Below are 18,897 nucleotides of genomic sequence, written 5' to 3' on the forward strand. Positions count from 1 at the left end.
CCCGGAGCCGGGGTGGAGCCAGCCTTGAGCCTGGAGGGGCTGTCGAAAATGGGAGTGTGGGAGAAGGCTGTGTGTGAAGGAGATGGAGGGGGCTGTTCTAGCTGTGGCACGAGCTGTCCTTTTTTTGTATACAACAATTGTAAATAAACTGCCTTGGCATTTCTTTTGTTTTCTCATGACCTGTGCAGTGTGTGGTGTGTGTGTATTGTGTTCTTTTGGGTGGGGACAAAATTTAGAACCAGTTTATCAAAGGAGACAAGTGTTCCTTCCTTCAGAGCAAGGATGTCCTGGCTCTGGGAAGACTTGCAAGATGGGTGCCAATCAAGAAGTAGGTGCTCCCATGGGTGTGGGATTCAGTGCCAGCATTAATGCAAATCCCAGAGGGAATCCAGACCTTCCTGTGGAAGCAGGGTTGTGATGCTCAGTACTCATCACACTCATCCTCTGTGGGAGAGGAGCAGGGGGCAACAGAAGAGCCTGTTAAATCCAAAAAGGGAAGAAGAGCCACAGTCAAAAGGAATGGGCAAGATGCATAGCTCTTGTACAGATGACATCAGCACGATTCTTGAGGCTGATCACCAGCAGATTTGTAGGAACTGTGTAAACCCACAGCGAAGATCACCCTGCTTTGTTCAGTGCATCTTATTTTAATAAAAAATTTAAAAGAAAAGAGAAGAAGAGAATATATTGCTCCACCCAAGGCCTCTATGTCATAGACTACAACAACATGTGCCAAGAGGGGCCTGAAGGGATGGAAAAATCACAACACAATGGAAAGAGGATCCCATGCTGGGCTGAGGATGGAGGAGGCAGGGAGACACTGAGGGAGCTCCCACCATGGAGACTTAGAAAGGCCCCAGAATCTTTGAGGAGGACAGTGGGGACATGGAGAGCAGAGCCAGGAGACCACAACTTGTGCTGGGGACAAGCCTGTGGATGGCATATTTCCAGTGCTTTCAGCACAGTATCATACAACAGTTAATCTAACAGCTTCTCTGCTCTTCCTCTTCCCCAGCACTTTCTTCCCACTCAAGGTGTTTGCCAGCCTAGCTTCAGGCCGTGCACACCAAGGAGTTTTTGTTGACTTTGTTGTGTTTCTTCCATCCCCAGTTCAGACATCTTTTCCAGCCATGGAGACCTGTGGAGCACAGGCAGGTGATCTCCATGTCCAGTGGATGCACTGGGTTCCAATTGTCACACGGATGGAAATGCTTTCATTGACACAAGACATCAGAAGAGAACTGTTCCAGACTTTCTTCTGACTTGGCCAACAAAATCATGCTGGATGGTGCAGCTAGACCCCCAGCAAGATACAAAGTTCAATTGCAGACATAGCAACAAACATGCTATGTAGGTCCACAGGGCTGCCCAGTGAGGGCAGCAAGGAACCAGCAGAGTGCCTGCCACTGGATGAGGCTCTGTCAATACAATTTCCTGCCCCACCGCACTCTAAACAGCACTATAATGGTGTCAGCAAATTAAAGGGGCAATGGTGGAGTAATTTATTATCTCTTAGTAGAATATTGGTTAATTAGTGGACATCATGGCCTGCAATACAAAGGTAGGACCTTAAAAGGATGGAGCCAAGCAAAACACTCATGTCATGAAGCAAGAAAGCTCTCCATTCATCACTGGTAGTGCCCTGGTGCTCCTTGCACATGATGGCACAACAGTGGCAAAGGACATTGCATTGCAACTCCCAAACACCATCAGTCTTGGAAACAACTGCCATAGAACGCTACCAAGGCAAACCACAAATAAATTGTTTTATTGTCATGGAGATACTCCTTTTTTGAATGCTTGAAAGGTGGCTACAAAAATTAAAAGAGAACAGTGACCAGTGACAATCTTTATCCAGAGTAAGGCAGTTAAAGAAGAATTAAAGTCATACCTAACCATTCCTGCAGACCACTTTTGAGGTGGATAGAAAGTTCATCAGAAGTTCAGTTCTTTGCCAGCAAAAGGTTAGAAAGGTGAAAACAGAACGGAAAATGGAAAGCAGTCAACAATTTGATTCTTAAATCCTTTTATTTCGAGCGTAATTGCTGCAGCTAAATTGTCCCTGCTCCAGACGCAGGGACCACTGCAGACTTTCCTCCTATTTTTCCCATGAATCCATCTCTGGAATCCATCCAACCTTGGTTTCCCCTCGTCCCCAGGGCTGTCTTAGCACCTTGAACCCACCCTAGGACATCTGTGTGTGATAGTGGTGGATCATCAGTACTAAATACACACATGGCCACCTGAACACAGAAACAGCCATGCCCAGAGAGATGCTCATCTTTTACAGAGAAAAAACTGACCAATCACATCCTATGTGGAAAATGTCCACAAGATTCTTGGCCTGAAATTACTGTCAGATTTGCATTCAGAGTACTCAGCATCTCCATTCAACTTAAACTCCCATCACCCAGCCAAAACCAATGTCCAGATTTGGGCTCTGGCTCTGAGGAAGCCCAAGCACACCAAGGACTGCTGCTACCTGGAGAACCAGCAAGCTCCATGCTCATCTCAACAAAGCAGTTCTCATCACCCACCTCCATGTTGTCAGAAGAACTTTTATCCCCCAGTCACTTGCTGAAGGCCTTGACACTTCTGCTGTTGGTTCAATTCAGGAAGGATGGTGGCTCGGTTCCTTGGGCGTCTCCAGTTTTTCCTCACAACAAGCTATTTCCAGCCCTCTGTTCCCAGCGTTCACTCTTAGGTGAATTGAAGAATGCCCACGGCTCCTTCATGGGGAGATGTGGGGCCGGAAAGTGCGTGGTCGAATCATCATGACGACCTTCCTCAGGGAGTAGTAGTCTGTGTCCTTCCATGAGTACCACACAACGCCATCCGGCCCGAGGATCTTGCGGTTCTTAATGGAGTATCGGCCACCCTGGGACGCAGAGAAAGAGAGATGGTCGGGCATGAGAAGTGTCATCCGGATGGGAGCATCCGAAAAAAGATTGCTCTGAAACACTGAGCAAAGAGCTTAACAGCGATGCAGTGACAAGAGCACGTAAAGCTCAACATTTTTCAAATGCTCCCAATGGAGATGGCAACTCAGGTCGCATGAATCACCCGCACTGCGAGTTTCCATCATGCGGTCCCAAGCCACGGCGTGCCTTAATGCTCGTGTCTGGCCTATGGCACTGAAAAAGCACTTTGTGTGCTAACACCTGGCTCCTTGCCCCTGCACCTCACCTTGTAGTACACCCCGTTGAGGTTGGAGAAGAAGCACTGGTGGTACCACCAGCCCCCGTGGGAGATCTCAGCACAGATGTTCCCTGAGTCAGGCGTGCTGAAGCTCCTCTTGTTGTGGTACCAGGCAAAGGAATCCTCCACCGTCCCGCTGAACCCATCCACGTGCAGGCGGTAAGAGTTGGCCTCGTCCTCAATGCTGCAAGCAAAGGATGCAGGTGGGGAGTGCAAAGCCTGCATTCCTGGTGGGGACACCTGGAAATCATTGAGCTGCTCTGGCCGTGATCCCCGCTGTGATTCATCACCTCTAAAAGCCAAAGACATCGTATTTCTCCACTCTGTGGGATGTGCATGCTTGTCGTGACTCAGGGCAGCTCTCATAGGTTGGAGCTGGGCAGACTGTGATTCTAAAACCACAATAAAGGGCTTCGGCAGCTTTGGCAAGACAGTTCCCTAATTACACAGTACTGTTTCTCTCCACAAAGTAAGCATCTTATTTTTCACCTATACTGAGACAATTAGTAATTAGCCCTGGGCTAGCAAGGGTTGAAGGTCACTGCCATTGCACAAGACATCTGATGAGAAAGGTCAGGGTGACCATTCAGAGCACATGTTTGATGGCAGAGGATGCTCCAAGCCACTTTCAAGTAATGTTTTGTTTTGCTTTTAACTAGATTCAGCTATTTTGGTGTCTTCTCTAAGCCTGCAAGCTCCAAATGTTCCGTGCTGCCTTGCACACCCTCCCATGGCAGGCAATTCCACAGTCACCCACAGCCATTTCCAGCTGAGAGAAGGAAGTATTTCATCTGGGACAGCCACCCGGTCACCCTTGCTTAAGAAAGGATGTGGCTGATGTGGTATGTGTAATACAAACACCAGAGGAGGGACAGAGCTGCAGATGCTGAATAACATTACGTCAGACACAACAGCTAAAATCCATGAATACAGGGGGTAAAAATGAAAACATGACCCCCAAAAATGGAGGTACTGGAGAACCTGCCCAGAAAAACCATGGGATTCAAGCCCCTGTTTTTGACACTGAGATTGGTAGTCTGAGCAGAATCACCTCTTAGCTGCAGGGGACTGTGCCACAGTGGGGTTCCCATATGTGGAGGTTCTGTAGAATCATTCAGGCTGGAAAAGACCTCTAAGATCAAGTCCACCTATCACCAATATTGTCCACTGCCCACATCCCTCAGTGCCACATCGCCACAGTTCTGGAACACCTCCAGGTTTGGTGACCCCACCACCTCCATGGGCAGCTGTGCCACTGCAGCACTTCTCTTTCAGAGAAGAAACATTTCCTATCATCCGACCTGAACAAAACTCGAGGACATTACCTTTTGTTGTATCATTCAGTGTCTTCTGGCATAAAACTGTTTTCATCTACCAAGAACCAGGGAAAGCCTACCTGAAGATCTGGTAGAAGGCATGCTTGTGTTTGTTGTTCCAGTCCTCCATGTCGATACGCAGAGAGTAGTCTCCCTGGCTCGTTATCTTGTGGATGTTCTCGTTGCCCAGCCAGAATTCACCATTCAGATCCCCAAAACCTTCCCTATATTCGTTCCAGGTCCTATTGAAGTCAACTGAGCCGTCCTGACGCTTCTGGATGACTGTCCAGCCCCCACCTGCCAGGGAAGAAAGCAAAAGGATGATGTCTGTGAGTCCCACTGCCAGCACACAGTGACATCTCTGAGGACCCATCTGTAGGTGTCTCCTGAAGTATGGAGATTATTATGTACTGCTCCCACAGCACCATAGAGGCACATGAGGTCTCTTACAGTATTGTCTCACTGTCTCCATCTGCTCTCCCATCTGTCCAAATACTCATTTCATTCCAGTATTGTAAGATTTAGGAAGGGACCGAGGCCGTGTTTTCATTTGCTGTTCATACAGGCTGTCACCCTGCGGTGTCCAAGATTGTGGCAATGGTCATGCAAATAATAGTAATGACATAATAGAGATCACATTGTCAGAACACTCTGCTTCTTAACAAGCACTCTTATCCCAGAGCTGCCATCACCTGTAGCTCCTTTGAGTTAATGTTCCCCATTATTGAGCTGCCTACATGTGGGCAGTCAAATCCCTCGCACCTGACACTCCAGCATGGGATGTGTTGATGTGACACATCCATTCTATCCAGAGCAGATCCATGGGGCAAAGAACTGACCATCCACCACATTTCCCTATCAGTTGACAGTATTCTTATGAAACATGAGTATTGTAAACTAATTTTGTGAGTAATTTTGTGCCTAGGTATGACAGTGGTACGTTGTGTGTAGATAATTAGATAATCAAGGGTCTGGAGGCCTCATCCACAAAAGTATCTGTGCAAGAGCCATAATATCTGGTTAGAATTATTCATCCAAACCCCTTATTTCACCAGTAGAGTGGTTCAGGCCTTCTGGAGATGCTGCTCTCACTGACTGTAATATAATCCCCAAACAGCTCAGGTAAGACACAGCTCTCAGGTTAGGCAGCCCCCACCCAGAGCTTTGCTGGGAGGTGGCGTAGGCGCAGTACCTTCAGTGTCCATTTCACACAACACTTCGATGGGCATCCCTCCAACAGAGGGCATGATGCTGTAGATCCCAGATCGACGGAGCCCGTTGTAGTAAACAGAAGCGCAGTCAATGGGGCAGTTCCTGACGTGCCTCATATCTGAGCAAGAAAGCAGAGAAATGTGATTTTCAGCACGTAAAATGGAGAAAAGATAAGCGCAGGGCGTGGAGGTGCTTGGGAGCCAGTCCTGCTGGAACTGGTCCCATTGTCTCAAGCATGATATGAATGGCCATAAGAGCTTTACACCAGCGCAATGGAAAAGTCTCAGACTAGTTGGCTCAGGGAGGAGTAACACGCCTTTCCCCCTGACGTCACCAGCTCAGATCGGATCAAGGTTGGTAGGTGAAAGCCATTAGTGGCTCCTGCGTGTGCAACACATGAGTCATCCAGTGGATGCTGCTTGCTGGAAAGGCAGACACTGGCTCCTCTCAGCATTTAATGAGAGATGATAAATTAAAAAAAAGAAAAAGATGGAGATGGACTTTTTACGTGGTCTGATAGGGACAGGACAAAAGGGAATGGTTTAAAACTAAAACGGGAGATTTGGATTATATGTTAGGAAGAAATTCTGTACTCAGAAGGTGGTGAAGCCCTGGCACTGCTGTCCTGAGAGCTGTGGGTGACCCATCCCTGAAGGTGCTCAAGGCCAGGTTGGATGGGGCCCTGGGCAGCATGATCTGGTGGCTGGCAAAAGACTAGTGGTTTGGAACTGGATGGGCTTTAAGGTTCCTTCCAACCCAAACTGCCCTGGGATTCTATGATTTAAGGCCTTTTCTCTACTCCATGATTGTGAATCTCCCATCCCAGCACCTCCCCATCACCTGGCCGCTCCATCTCCTCCTGCAGCCTCATCTCAGCAGGGTTGAGGCAGGTGGGGTTCCGCCAGACCCAGTCGGTCAGCACGGAGATATTGTTGATCTGTGCCTGCATGTCATAGAGCAGCGTGGCCTGGATGTGCTGCAGGGTGCTGGCCTCGCTGTACCTCTGCTCCAGGTCCTGTACTCGCTGCTCCAGGCTGTGGTTCCTCCCAGCTGCCTCTTCATGCTGCAGATAGGGATACAAATGGGTTGGGAGGATGCACTGATGGCCTGATCCTCACTCTGCAGCCCCCAGCCCATTGCAGAGCCCACAACCTTGCTATCCCCCCAAGCAAACCTAGTGCTGCCAGAGCAATGCAAGCGGACAGGATTGCTCCCCACGTATCCTCCAGCCTGGAACCCCAGCACCATTGGGTTTGCCTTCTAAAACACTGTCCAGATGCAGTTACTCGAGAGGTGCTCAGCTGCCTTGCTCAGTGCTCCTTGGGCTGCCCGTTAGGTGGCAGAGCAGGCTTTAGGAAGCCCCTCCAAACCCTGCAGCTGAAATACCCTCCCTACCCCTGCACCACCCATCCCTTTGGGGTCTGGCAGCCCACAGCCCTTTACCTGCACTGCAGGGATGCTGCTTCTCCCCAGCCTCCCCTTTTCCCCTCCTGCCTGGTAGTGGTCTCTATGCTGTGACATGGGATGCTCTGCCAGCGTGGTTGACATGGGACCCTGTGTCATGGCCATCTCCCAACAGCATCACCCTAAAGGCATGCCAAGCCATCTGCAGAACCACAGCAGGTGTATTTCCTTCATCTAGAAGGGGGTTGTGCAGCCAGAGGGTGTTTTCTTCCCAAGGACCTGGCTCACGGCTCAGTCCCTGCCACCCACTGCTGCTGTTCCCAGGAGATGGTACAACACTGAGGGTTTTGGTACCAGTAACTCAAGGTAGCATCCTTCCCAGTGCCACCCGAGCATTGCCAGGCCCTGGTGCCATGCCCACCCATGTGTTGCTCATAGGATCCCAAGCAGTGGCAGCAAAATGGAAATTATGGCAACAAGGTGCTTTCCTTATCAGGGCTGCAACATCTCTGTCTCTCCCATACATCAGCTCTGCTCTGTGAGCTGTGACCAACACCAGCAGCCTGCACCCCCGCTCCAGCTCTTTGAGTAAACCCACGATGCTTCATCCCATACAGTGGCTGGTGATGGGTTTTCATGGGACTCATCCTGAGGCAGAGAAGGGACCACTCATTCTGACCCATTTTGGTGTCCCCACTATGGTGGGAGGAGCTGTGAGCTGCTCTCCATCACCTCGGGATGCAGAGCTCAGAGAGATGTCTGTTTGAATGGACAAGCCCACGCCAAGCTCCAGAAGAAATACTGATGGCAAACCAGCAGGAGGTGATTTATGATGGTGGATTAACGGAGCAGCAGCTCTTGGGTGGGAGGAAGGGATGCGGAGAGACCTGACCAGGCTGGGTGGCGGACACAGCAGGGAATCAGAGTGACTGCAAAGCCAGCTGCAGTTGTTCAGGATCCTTTCCAACCAAGGTCCAACCCAAAGGGACCTCAAAAGATCCCAGAGACCATCCCTTCTTCTGTGTAGCTGTACGTTGGTGGCACTGTTCTCAAGGTGTGACCTTCATGAGGACATCTCAGTGGGGCTGGAGGCTGCCTGGGGATGTCTGTGTGCCCCTTGCAGCCCTCTGCTCTCCCAGTAGGGTGAGGAGCCCAGCAGCACCCCACAGCAGACAAAACCGCTTCACTGTTGCCCACCTGGGCTTCCATTAAGTAGAAACAAGCTCTTCCAGTTCATTCCTGGCACCTGGAGACATCCAAGGAGTCTCAGCAGTGTTAGTGTCTCCACATTCACTGCTCAGATCTCTACAGGATCTACTGGATCCCACGGAGACAATTATAGATACATTCTAGGTGTGGGTAGGGGGAATGCCATCGTTGGCAGCTGCTCCAGGAGCATTCCCATCAACCACCACCCAACCACCACCAACCCAAGAAAATATCCACTTCACTGTGCTATCTAGTGAAGGACTATTCTGTGCAAAACAAAACAAAACAAACAAACAAACAAAAAAAAAAACCAGCAATTAACAGGGAAAAGCAGAATAAAATAAGTGCAAAGGCACAGGAATTATCAAGTGGATAATTGGTAGGAGGGGAGATGGCCTCATGCTATCCCAGTGGAGGTTCAGTTTGGATACTGGGAAACATTTCCTCTCAGAAAGAGCAGTGATGCAGTGGCACAGCTGCCCAGGGAGGTGGTGGGGTCACCAACCCTGGAGGTGTTTCAGAACTGAGGAAATGTGGCACTGAGGGACAGTGGGCCTGGTGGGGTGGGTTAGGATTGGACTTGGTGACCTGAGAGGTCTTTTCCAACCTGAATGATTCTAGGTTCTTGGAGTAGACACAGGGATCACAGGTTTAGGTCACACAGTGACTGTGTCTTTGCAGGTGATTGAGGTCTTCCAAGCACAGAATTATAGAACCATAGAATCATTAAGGTTGGAAAAGACCTCCAGGATCATCAAGTCCAATGCAGCCCATCCCCACTGCACTCACTGACCATGTCCTTCAGTGCCACACTTCCACAATTTTTCTTAGAATCATAGAATCCTTAGAGTTCGAAGGGGCTTTTGAAGGCCATCTAGTCCAACTCCCCTGCAATGAACAGGGACACCATGGCTTGATCAGGTTGTCCAGGGCCTGGTGCAGCCTCACCTCGAGAGTCTCCAGGGACAGAGCATCAACCACATCATTGGGCAACCCGTTCCAGTGCCTCACCACCCTCACTGTAAATGGCTTTTTCCTTATATCTAACCTAAATCTATCTCTTTAAACTGGAACTGGGGAAGAACGGGTTGAACAGTCCTAAGGGTCTGGATGTAACTAGGGCATGGGCATAAGAAGTGAAGGCTGGAAGATCTGTTCTGGTCCCAGTGTGAGGAGAAAGAAGAAAAGTGGAGAAGGGGTGAGTGAAGTTTCCCCAGGTGGGACACTGGTGGATGCAGGAGAGAGCTTTGGTCTGCATGATGTAAACATCATGGTCCAAAAGGGCAGATGGCAAGAATGACCACAGAACCCAAGACACACAGATTTGGGTCTCTCACATGGACCTACAGTTGCAGGTATCTGGCACATGGCAAAACTGTGACTCATGCCCTGTATGGGGCAGATAAGAATGTTTTGTGGAGGGAGGTATGGAAACAAAGCCCCAGCTGAGCACACCAAGCCTGGGAAGGGGAAGCTTTGCAACGAGGGAGCCCAAGGGAAGGGTGTAGGCAAGGAGACAAAGCCAAACAGTGTGTGAGTTACACCAGTTTGTGTGAGTTACACCAGTTGTTAGTGCCAACCCATATCAGACCTCATCTCTCCCAAAGACAAGACTTGCTTACAGTTGTTGAGTTTTACACGATATGCTTCCAACCAAATTGTTCATTGCTGACTGCAGATCCCTGCCCTGTGTTATACAGGCAGCTCAGCCCTGGCTACCTGGGATTTGGTTCAACTGTGGCTTCCTAAGATGCGTCTCCTCCCTGACTACCTAAAATTTCAGCTCTAGTTGTTTTTGCCCATGGGCAATGGAATGGATCAGCAACTCCAACCCATTCTAGGCAGATTCAGAGGTGGAGGCTTATTCGTCTCACAGCAGGGCCATAGATAAAACACCAGAGGGTTTGTGGCTCATGATAAAAGAGATTAGCCCTGGAAGGCCTCTGAACCAGCACAGTAAGAGGGGTTTACTGGATATCCCAACATGTGGTCACAACAACACTATAAGATTCCCAGCCTCCTATGCCTGCAACCAGAAGCACCACACAGAGGGGACCTACCAAGGACAGCTTTACCTGGAGCTCCAGGACCTTGATGCGATGTCGGTGGTTTCTCAGCTCCTCCTGAAGCTCTGAGATCAGCTCCCGCATCTCCAGTATCTGCTGCTTGCGTTCCTCATTCTCGTGGAGCCAATAAGACACCTCGTCGGTACAGCGAAACATGTCTGGGCACCGCTGCTCATCCCCCTGGGGCAGTGTGGCCACGATCTTGCAGCGGCCATTGGGCAGCACCTGGTTGCTGTACTCCCCACACTGAATCAGACCTGTGCCCTCCTGAGGCCCTCCATTGTCACCATACGCTGCAGGCAGGGATTTTGGCAGTGAGGGAACACTCAGTGCGGCCAGGAAGAGGAGGGAGAGCCAACGTGCCTCAGCAAAGCCAGTGCTGGGGCAGAGCTCCATCAGGATGCTGAGCATGGTCCCCAGGGGTGGCCCTGTCACCACCTTGGACAGGGTTTTATGTCTGCGCAGGACCATGCATGGAGAGCTGTTGCCTTTCTGAGCATCCTGCTGCTCCGACACTCTTTGAAATGTAGACCAGAGCTGGTAGGAATGAGCAACAAAATCAACCCAACACAATTCAACACAACTCAACCCAACCCAACCTAATCCAATCCAACAACGCAACCCAATGCAATCCAACCCAACCAAATCCAATTCAAGCCAATGCAATCCAATCCAGCCCAATCCAACCCAACCCAACATGCTGCCTTCCACTCAGCATATCAAGGTCCACCACCTTCCAAACCCCCTCCAAGCACCTCTATTGCACCCCAGAGATTCAGGACATGGTCCTGAGGCTCTAGCCATGACACAGAACACTCAACAGAATACCTGGGCAGGGTTCGATCTCCAACCCATCCCTGGGGGTGGCTAGATGGCCTTGCTGAAGTCAATGTTTCCCTATAGCTATGGGTTTATTAATCCAGGTGACTTCAGGTGCAAGGGTGGATGGTGGGATGGTGACCTTGCCACCATCAGTGTGAGACAAATATGTAACTTTGTCTCTTTATTCAGAGAAATCAGCCAGAGCTTTCCAACACTGGGGCTCCCCACCATGTCACCACACCGCAGCCCTGCTCCGCACCTTTCTCAACAGAAAAACATCCCCATCTCATCCTTCTGGGAATGGAGATGTGGTAGGTTGGCTCCCCTTGGCACCCCATGCCTGCAGTGCCAGCACATACCTTCACGAGGGCTGCTTTGGTGCTCCGGCAGCAGGCAGCGAGCAGGGACTGTCTGAGGGAAGTGGGGTGAGCGTCGGGGGCTGCTGGGCACTGATTCCCCCTGATCCTCTCACCGCACTATAAATAGGGCCAAGAGAGCCACCAGACTCAGACAACGCACGGGAGGGAGGAGCACGGGTCCTGGCGTGACCTTATCAGCACATGGGGGATTAAGCCAACATCTCAGCAGGAGGGCATGGCTCTCTGCTCCTAGAACCCCCATCCCATCCTCATGATGGGTTCTGGGCAGAGAGCTGGCTCATCCTTTCTTCCAGCATCCACCTGACCCGTGCCAGTATTTTGGAAGAGGACCCCCCTACTGTGGCTGGAGACTCGGGGCCTGGAGCAGTTCCATTTATTGGATGTCCTAGCCTCTTCATTTTTGTGAAAAGCCCACTTGCTCCCTCGGCTTTCCTTCTGCCCTGCCCACAAACCTTGCCAGCTGCATGAGTCCATTGGTGTGCATCTCTCCCGGGGGAGTGGGCGGTTCTGATCCTTCTGCTTCTCCTTGGGAGAAGAAAGACTGATTATCTAACCAGTTAGAAATGTCAACAGGTTTGCTTAATTAAATATGCTGATCATTCTGATGCAGGAATGTAAGCTGGAACCAGAAGTTTCCACATTGGACAAGCGTGTTGGGTTTTCCTCATTTCACAAAGAGTTTCCAGATGATATTCACAGGCTTATCCTCACAAAGGATATGCTCATATGGCTTTCAAAAACACAGAAACAGCCTGGAGAAGGGCAGGTTCATCAGCAAACATCTGCTCAAGTGGTTTGGAGAGTTGTGAAACCTCATGAGTCTTTCAAAAGGCTGTGTGAGGGTCTTTTGGAAGACTTGTCACCTCTTGGGCACACATCTCCTGCAGCATCAGTGCCCTCAGCGAGGCTGAGAAGATGCATTGCCTGCACCAGCTAGGGCATTTATGTCAAGAAAGAAAACTAAATCAAGAAGTTTGGCTCTAGGAGACATCCCTCTGGGATGAAGGTGCCCTGCATACACCTAGGTCATGGCGTCACACTGAGCATCTTCCCTCCCTAGGGAAGGGAATGGTCCTGGGTGGCGTTAGGAGAAATGGAGCCGCTTTCTCCCCTCAGAAAGCTGAGAAACATCTGCTCAATGGGAAAATGCTACCTTGGCAGCTGTCAAGATCATCCTACTGGTCTTCAAATGGATGTGGAGACTTTCTGCTGGTGCCATGTGGGCTGCAGCCTTTCATTGCAATAGCAAATCCTACCACGAGATCCGCTACTCTGCTGCTCAGATGTGGACATTCTCCCCCCAGAGCCACCCCAGGAGACAACCAGGGTGCTGTGGTAAGATGGGAGGTGATGGTAGGATTCCTATTGACATGGTTTAGTAGACAAAGGACACGGCTAGTGGGCATGGTGGGGATGGGTTGATGGTTGGACTTGATGATCTGAGTGGTCTTTTCCAACACCCCACAGCCAGCTCCTTATGGGGCAGTCTTGAGGCGGGAGACAAAGGGAAACATTTCGCTCTCAAACCCCAGCTGAGAGCTCCTCCAGTGCGATTAGCTAAAGACCAGCTTCTCTTTATTGCACATGAGTGGATGGACACTTAACGTGCTTGCTGATAATGCAATCCATTATCCTCATCCTGCTGGTCCCGCTGCAGGGCCGGAGGTGGCGGGGGAGGCAAGCTGGAGGAGGGACGGAGCTGGGCACAGCCGAGCCTTTATGTGGCCACTCAGGAGCCACTTTCCCCGTGAATGTTTGGGCTTCTAAACGGATCTCACCTCCCCTCCCCCAGCCCCTTTGCCTTTCATTTCTTTTCCCCATTATACTCGGAAAAAACTCGTCCGGATCATTAGCGTCAGAGGCGGAGACGGGCGCTGAGTGCCACATGGAAGAGGTGAACGAACATTTTGTTCAATGCCCCTCGAGTGCTGTTTAGCTCAAGGCTGCTCCTTCACAAAGGGAGATGTGAAAATGGGTCCTGCACGCGGCTATGGGGCGGCCAGGCAGGACTGCGCTGGAGCTGCCTCTTCTGGGAGACAAAGCACAGCCATTTCGACTGCCTTCGATTGATGTCTGAGCTCTTCGGGGAGCATTTAGTGAAAAGGGAAGAGGGAAGGGAGAGGGGGGAGGAATTCAGTGGGAGCCCAGGTGATGTGCATGGTCATAACCACGAAGCTCTGAAATGCCCAAGGTTGAGCTCCCCAGCAGCCTTTCCATGTTCGTGGAAATACGTCAGCTGCAGCCTCTCTGATGGCACAGGGTCAACTGAAGCCAACTCCTGGGACCCCTTGGCCAACTCTTTCATAGAATCATAGAATCACAGAATCATTCAGGCCTCTATGATCATCAAGTCCAACCCCAACCCATCACCACCAGGCCCACTGACCATGTCCCTCAGTGCCACATCTCCATGTTTCTTGAACCACATCTGAACACTCCCAAAGCCATCGATGAAGATTGCGCATTAAGAAGATGCTGTTAAGGGTCATCATGAAGCCTGGGCCACCACCATGCCTCTTTCTCAATCCTCCCTAACACATACTGTTTTTGTGGGCATCTCCTGCTCTTTCTGCTCAATCCCAAATTCACACCCTTGTACAAGGAGCAGTGGATGGGGCCATGCAGATCAAACCATCCAGGTTCAGTCCGCATACTGGAGGTCCCTAATTCTGGCAACATCCATGACAGAAGTCCCTATTCTCTATGGGCAGCACAGCTGAGATTGTTCACAGCTCAGAGAAGCACCACATTCATTTCTCCAGGACATGAGGTCCCCACTGTCCCTACCCATGCCCTGCAGCCTTGCTGAGCCAGCTTTCAACACTCCTCAGTGTGCAGACATCTCTCTTTGAGGAGGAAATATGAAAAAAAAAACAAACATCATGCTTCTCCATTTCTCATTTCAGTATCCTCTGACCCTACCTTGGCCTCTTGGAGAGGATAAACCAGCCCATCTCAAAGCAGGCAATGCAGATGTGGAGCCACTTCAGAGCCAAGTGTCCAGGGCTCTCCCAGCTCCCCAAACCCATCCTTGTCCAGCCTCAAACACACTGCTAGGACTGAGTACATGGCCAGCATGGCTGTCCTTGCAGAACTGCCACCCAAGTGCCACCCAGTCTGCTGCAGTGCTGAACATGCCAGAATGTACTGCCTACTGCCACTGCAGCTTTGCCATCAGCCTTGCCCACTAGCTTTACCACTCGTTTTGCCATCAGCTTTGCCACCCATTTTGCTTCCAGACCCCCAGTACAGAGACACGTAGCTGGCATCACCCCAGCCACCAATGTTGGCTTTGGGCACCCTCCCCATGCTCCATCTAGGTGCCAGATGGGAGCAGAAAGGAGTGGAATGGAGACAGAGCTGGGTGCAATTGGAACGCAGGAATATGGTGTAGGAGCTGAGTTACAGGAAGGAAGACCCTGCCAGGCTTCTAACCCCAACCCACAGCCAGATCCCCCCTAAGAAGCTGTAATCCCTCTTAGGGGCACGGGCAGTAATCAGGGATTTGGCTCCAGGCGTGCAAACGTGTATGAGCACAGGGCAAAGCGTGCAGGCGTGTGCATGCATCACAGCTTTGTTGTGCCTGGTAAGTGTGTGTCTGCAGGATGCAACCAGCTCAAAAAGGAGAAGAAAGGCAACAGGAATAAGAGCAGAAAATGTGCAATTGGGCAAAATACCTAACAGGGTAATTTGGGGTTCATGACTCTACCTCACCCAGTTTTCCTCCGAGGATGGCTCTGCCCTGGGCTAACCCAGCACTGCATAGAGCAGGACAGCTCCAAATCCAGGATCTGAACTGAGCAGAGTTCTGTCTAAAAGCAAAGTGCAGTAGTTAATGACCACCTTCTGCCATTAACAGCTGCTGGATTGGAATGAGTAGCAGCTTGGAAAGGGCATCCCATGCAGCAGGCTGTCACACTCCCTACCCTTTTGCATGGATTCTCACCACTGCTGAGGGACCAGCAGGTCCATTGGAGCATCTGATCAAACACTTCAGAGCCTCACATGCCTTTGTTTGCCTCTTCCTAGCCAAGTGCCCAAGCGCCTCCATGCTGACTTCAATCTAATGACCGCGGGAGCAAGAGGCTGGTGATGGGATACCAGCCCTTCCAGAGCAGCTCTTGCTCTGGTAGTGAACATATGGCCAAGCACAACCATTTTTCACCAAGAGCAAATTACACAGCTTGCATTTCAGTGTATGTGCTCAGGAGTGATCACTCCTATGTCTGTTCCCAGAAATGTCTTACTCTTATGGGGAAACCAGCAAGAGCCACCAGGTCAACTCTGTAAAGCACTACAAGAAATCTCTAACCTGAGATTATAGGGATGGGGATCACCCAGCAGCACACAGCATGTGGCTACAAGGTGGAGATGTGACGCTGGAGGGATGTGGCTCTGGACAGCACTACGTGGCTGTCAGAAGGCCCTTACAAGCCCCAGAACTGCTGTTCACAGCCCAGCAGGATTTGAGTACAGCTGTGAAATTCACACCCCAGCCCAGAACTCATTTGCACAAAAGTGCGACTTGCTCAACAAATTAAAATGGAAAGGCCAGAAATCACGTGGCCAATGAGCTGCTCACCTCCCTGGGGACAACAGCATGGCAAAGCCATCAGCCCTTGCCCAAGGCATTCCAAAATTCAGCCTCTAGGCTTACTGTGTCACCCATTGGCACAAGCTCCCAATGATGTGGTGGAGTCACTGTCCCTGGAGGTGTTCAAGAACTGTGGAGATGTGGCACAGAGGTTTAGTGGACGTGGTGGGGGTGGGTTGGAGTTGGACTTGGGTTGGGATGATGGTGGTTTAAGAGATCTTTTCTAGCCTTAATGATCCTGTGAGTCTGTGAGTAGGCATGGTGGTGATAGGTCAGCAGTTGGACTTGATGATCTCAAAAGTCTTCTCCAGCACAAATGACTCTGTAAGTGGGCATGATGGTGATGGGTTGGCAGCTGGATTTGATCTTAGAGGTATTCTCTAATCTTTATGATTCTATGGGCCGTGTCTTGCTGCTGGTGATGCTGCCCAAGAAGAGAGCCAGCCCCAGTTCCAGGAATGCTTAGGCAGCAGCACCCTCAGTAGGCCTTGGGGGATCACACCTTGGCCGTAAATCCTCACAGGAAGTGCAAGGGAATGTGGCAGGGCTCTGCTCAACAGTGCCTGGGGCAGCGCAGTGCCTGTGTGGGTGTCAGAGCCCTGGCACAGAGGGTAGAGAGCCGTGGGGGTCCTCCTTGGGGATCTCCCACAGCCCCTGGCCACGATGCTGGGAACCAAGCATCCTGAGGCTCTGGGCTTCTGGGAGGTGCCATAGGGAGCTCAGAGGATGGGCTCAGACCAAGCTTTGAGGTCTGTGCCAAAGCTGGTGAGCGTGGAGGAATTCTTCATCCCAACGCCTCACCTCAATGAAGTTTCCCTATTTCTTAAACTGATTTCTTCCTTATAAAAATAACTGGCTCAGAGAGGCCTAATAAAGATGAAAGAGCTTTTAAAGTGGGAATCATAGCTCCTTTTTGGCCATAAAGCATTCAGAATAGCTCTCCGTCATGAAAAAATATTGCATAGCAGGGGATCTGCCAGGGAGGGTGGAGGCAGATAATACAGTTAAGAGATATGAATTGCTTGTGCCACAGAGGTCTCCTGGATCTAGGGGAGACCGGGGGACTGGGGAAAGCATGAAGCAAACTGAAATGGTGGAGTGGGTGAAATGGAACCTGTGATGGAGCTTTGTGCACCATCCCAAGGAAGTGATGTCAACCTCACGCACCCCGCATCCCATTGCGAGAGGAGAGAATCCAAATCTCATTGCAGGAGGGGAGCACTCTTTCTGCTCACTCATACATTGCTCGGTCCCAATGCCTGGAGGAGCCTCCTGGCAGCCCCTACAGCACTATATTTTACATATAAGGCAGCCCAGGTGGGACCTAAAGAAAATGAATCCCGTTAAGTCTTGGGTTCCTTGCTACAGGGGAGGAATCTGCAGGCAAAAGCAGTCCGGTAAAGCAGAGAGATCAGGGGTTTGTGCACAGGGAGGGGGCTGTGTGTGGTGCCATCCCAAGAGGTTTATTTAAAAAAAAAAACAACCCTTTATCCCACCAAAAGCCAACCCCATGCCTCCAGCACCCATCGGAGCACAGAGCCCTCCCACACCTGATCCCCAAAAGGAACAGATGCCCCTGCACCAAACACCCAGTAAAGCACTTTCCGTCCGACGCCCCTGTTCCCGAAAGCAATTAGCAGCTTCGCCTGGAAAACTTGGCTGGCTGCAGCTGGCAGGGAGATGCTAATCCCATCCACCTCGGGGACAGCCACATCTGCACCATGCCCCCCGCTGCTCCGCTTTTGTTCGCTACCTGGAAGGGTCCCTCCATCCCCATCTCCGCCCCCCCCCCCCTCCCCCCAAGGGCCATCCAGAGGGCGGCTGCGATGCGGCGCTGGGGGTATATAAGGCAGCGGGGATGCGGGGACGTTGCAGATGCGCTCTCCGGGAAACGGGGACGGTGGCGGCTGCGCTCCAGCCCACGCCACAGGTGAGACCTCAGGGATGCAGCATGGCCCAGAAGGGCACCTCTGGGGGGTCCGGGAGGGGGAAACTTGGCAAAATCTTGGTTGCGGTGGGTTGTTTGCATGGTTAAATGGATGGCAGCAAGGAGATAAAGCACCCTCCTCCATGAAATGCTTTGTGCATCCCTGCCCCCAGCCTCTGCCCCCCTTTATTCTCTGCTTTTTTGGGTTACCGTATGCTGATGTGTTACAGAAGTGGTCCCTGCAGTCGCAGATCCAGCGCTGCTGTGCCAGAGCTGGGAGGTCCCAGGTGGCTGCTCCCACAATTTTGGGGCGAAAGACCAAAAAGCACCTCCACGCCCGCACTTTGTCCGCTCTCTCTAGGGCAGGATGAGATTTTCATTAATTTGCCTATTGTTTTCTAATTGTGGGATGGGGTTTTCCTCCCTTGGCACTCACAAGGTGAACCACGTGAGTCCCCACAAAGTTAAAAACAACTTGGGAAAGAGTTGGGTTTGGCAAAAGCAAAACGCGTGGATACATCCGCGTGGCACTGCTGCCATCACCACAACCCTCACCTTGTCTGGACTCACCCAAAGCAGTCCCTGCAGCACAGCCTTCAGCTTCCAGCCTGGGTCTGTTTTAGCAAATCCTTTGCACAGCAGCGGAGCCATCCCTGAGTACACCGGCATCCCCGACACCTCCAGCATCTCCCAGAGTGCTTCCCAAGTGACAATCTGATGTTATTTCATGTATCATTTCAGCTTGAGGGGGGTTTGCAGGGGCTACAGC

The 18,897-nt window shown here is 51.1% G+C and overlaps 1 protein-coding gene across 1 annotated transcript; it reads right to left on the reverse strand.

Annotated features, from left to right (window-relative positions):
* Positions 1-2,731: 2,731 nt before the first annotated feature.
* On the reverse strand, positions 2,732-10,816 carry LOC104910022 (angiopoietin-4-like). Its single transcript, XM_019613647.2, has 6 exons — positions 10,415-10,816; positions 6,567-6,789; positions 5,707-5,844; positions 4,595-4,811; positions 3,187-3,382; positions 2,732-2,878 (listed from the first exon to the last, which is right to left on the reverse strand). Exons 1-6 carry the CDS (start codon positions 10,814-10,816, stop codon positions 2,732-2,734), a joined length of 1,323 nt encoding a protein of 440 aa, XP_019469192.2.
* Positions 10,817-18,897: the final 8,081 nt, after the last annotated feature.

Source organism: Meleagris gallopavo, chromosome 2 (genome assembly GCF_905368555.1).
Source record: "Meleagris gallopavo chromosome 2, MGAL_WU_HG_1.1, whole genome shotgun sequence".
NCBI classification, from domain to species: domain Eukaryota; kingdom Metazoa; phylum Chordata; class Aves; order Galliformes; family Phasianidae; genus Meleagris; species Meleagris gallopavo.

Coding starts and splice junctions, on each gene's coding strand:
- LOC104910022 (XM_019613647.2), bottom strand. CDS start 10,816: ATGCTCAGCATCCTGATGGAGCTCTGCCCCAGCACTGGCTTTGCTGAG. Junction 4,812..5,706: donor GTGTGAAATGGACACTGAAG/GTACTGCGCCTA, acceptor CTTCCCTGGCAG/GTGGGGGCTGGACAGTCATC. Junction 2,879..3,186: donor TCAACGGGGTGTACTACAAG/GTGAGGTGCAGG, acceptor TCTGCGTCCCAG/GGTGGCCGATACTCCATTAA.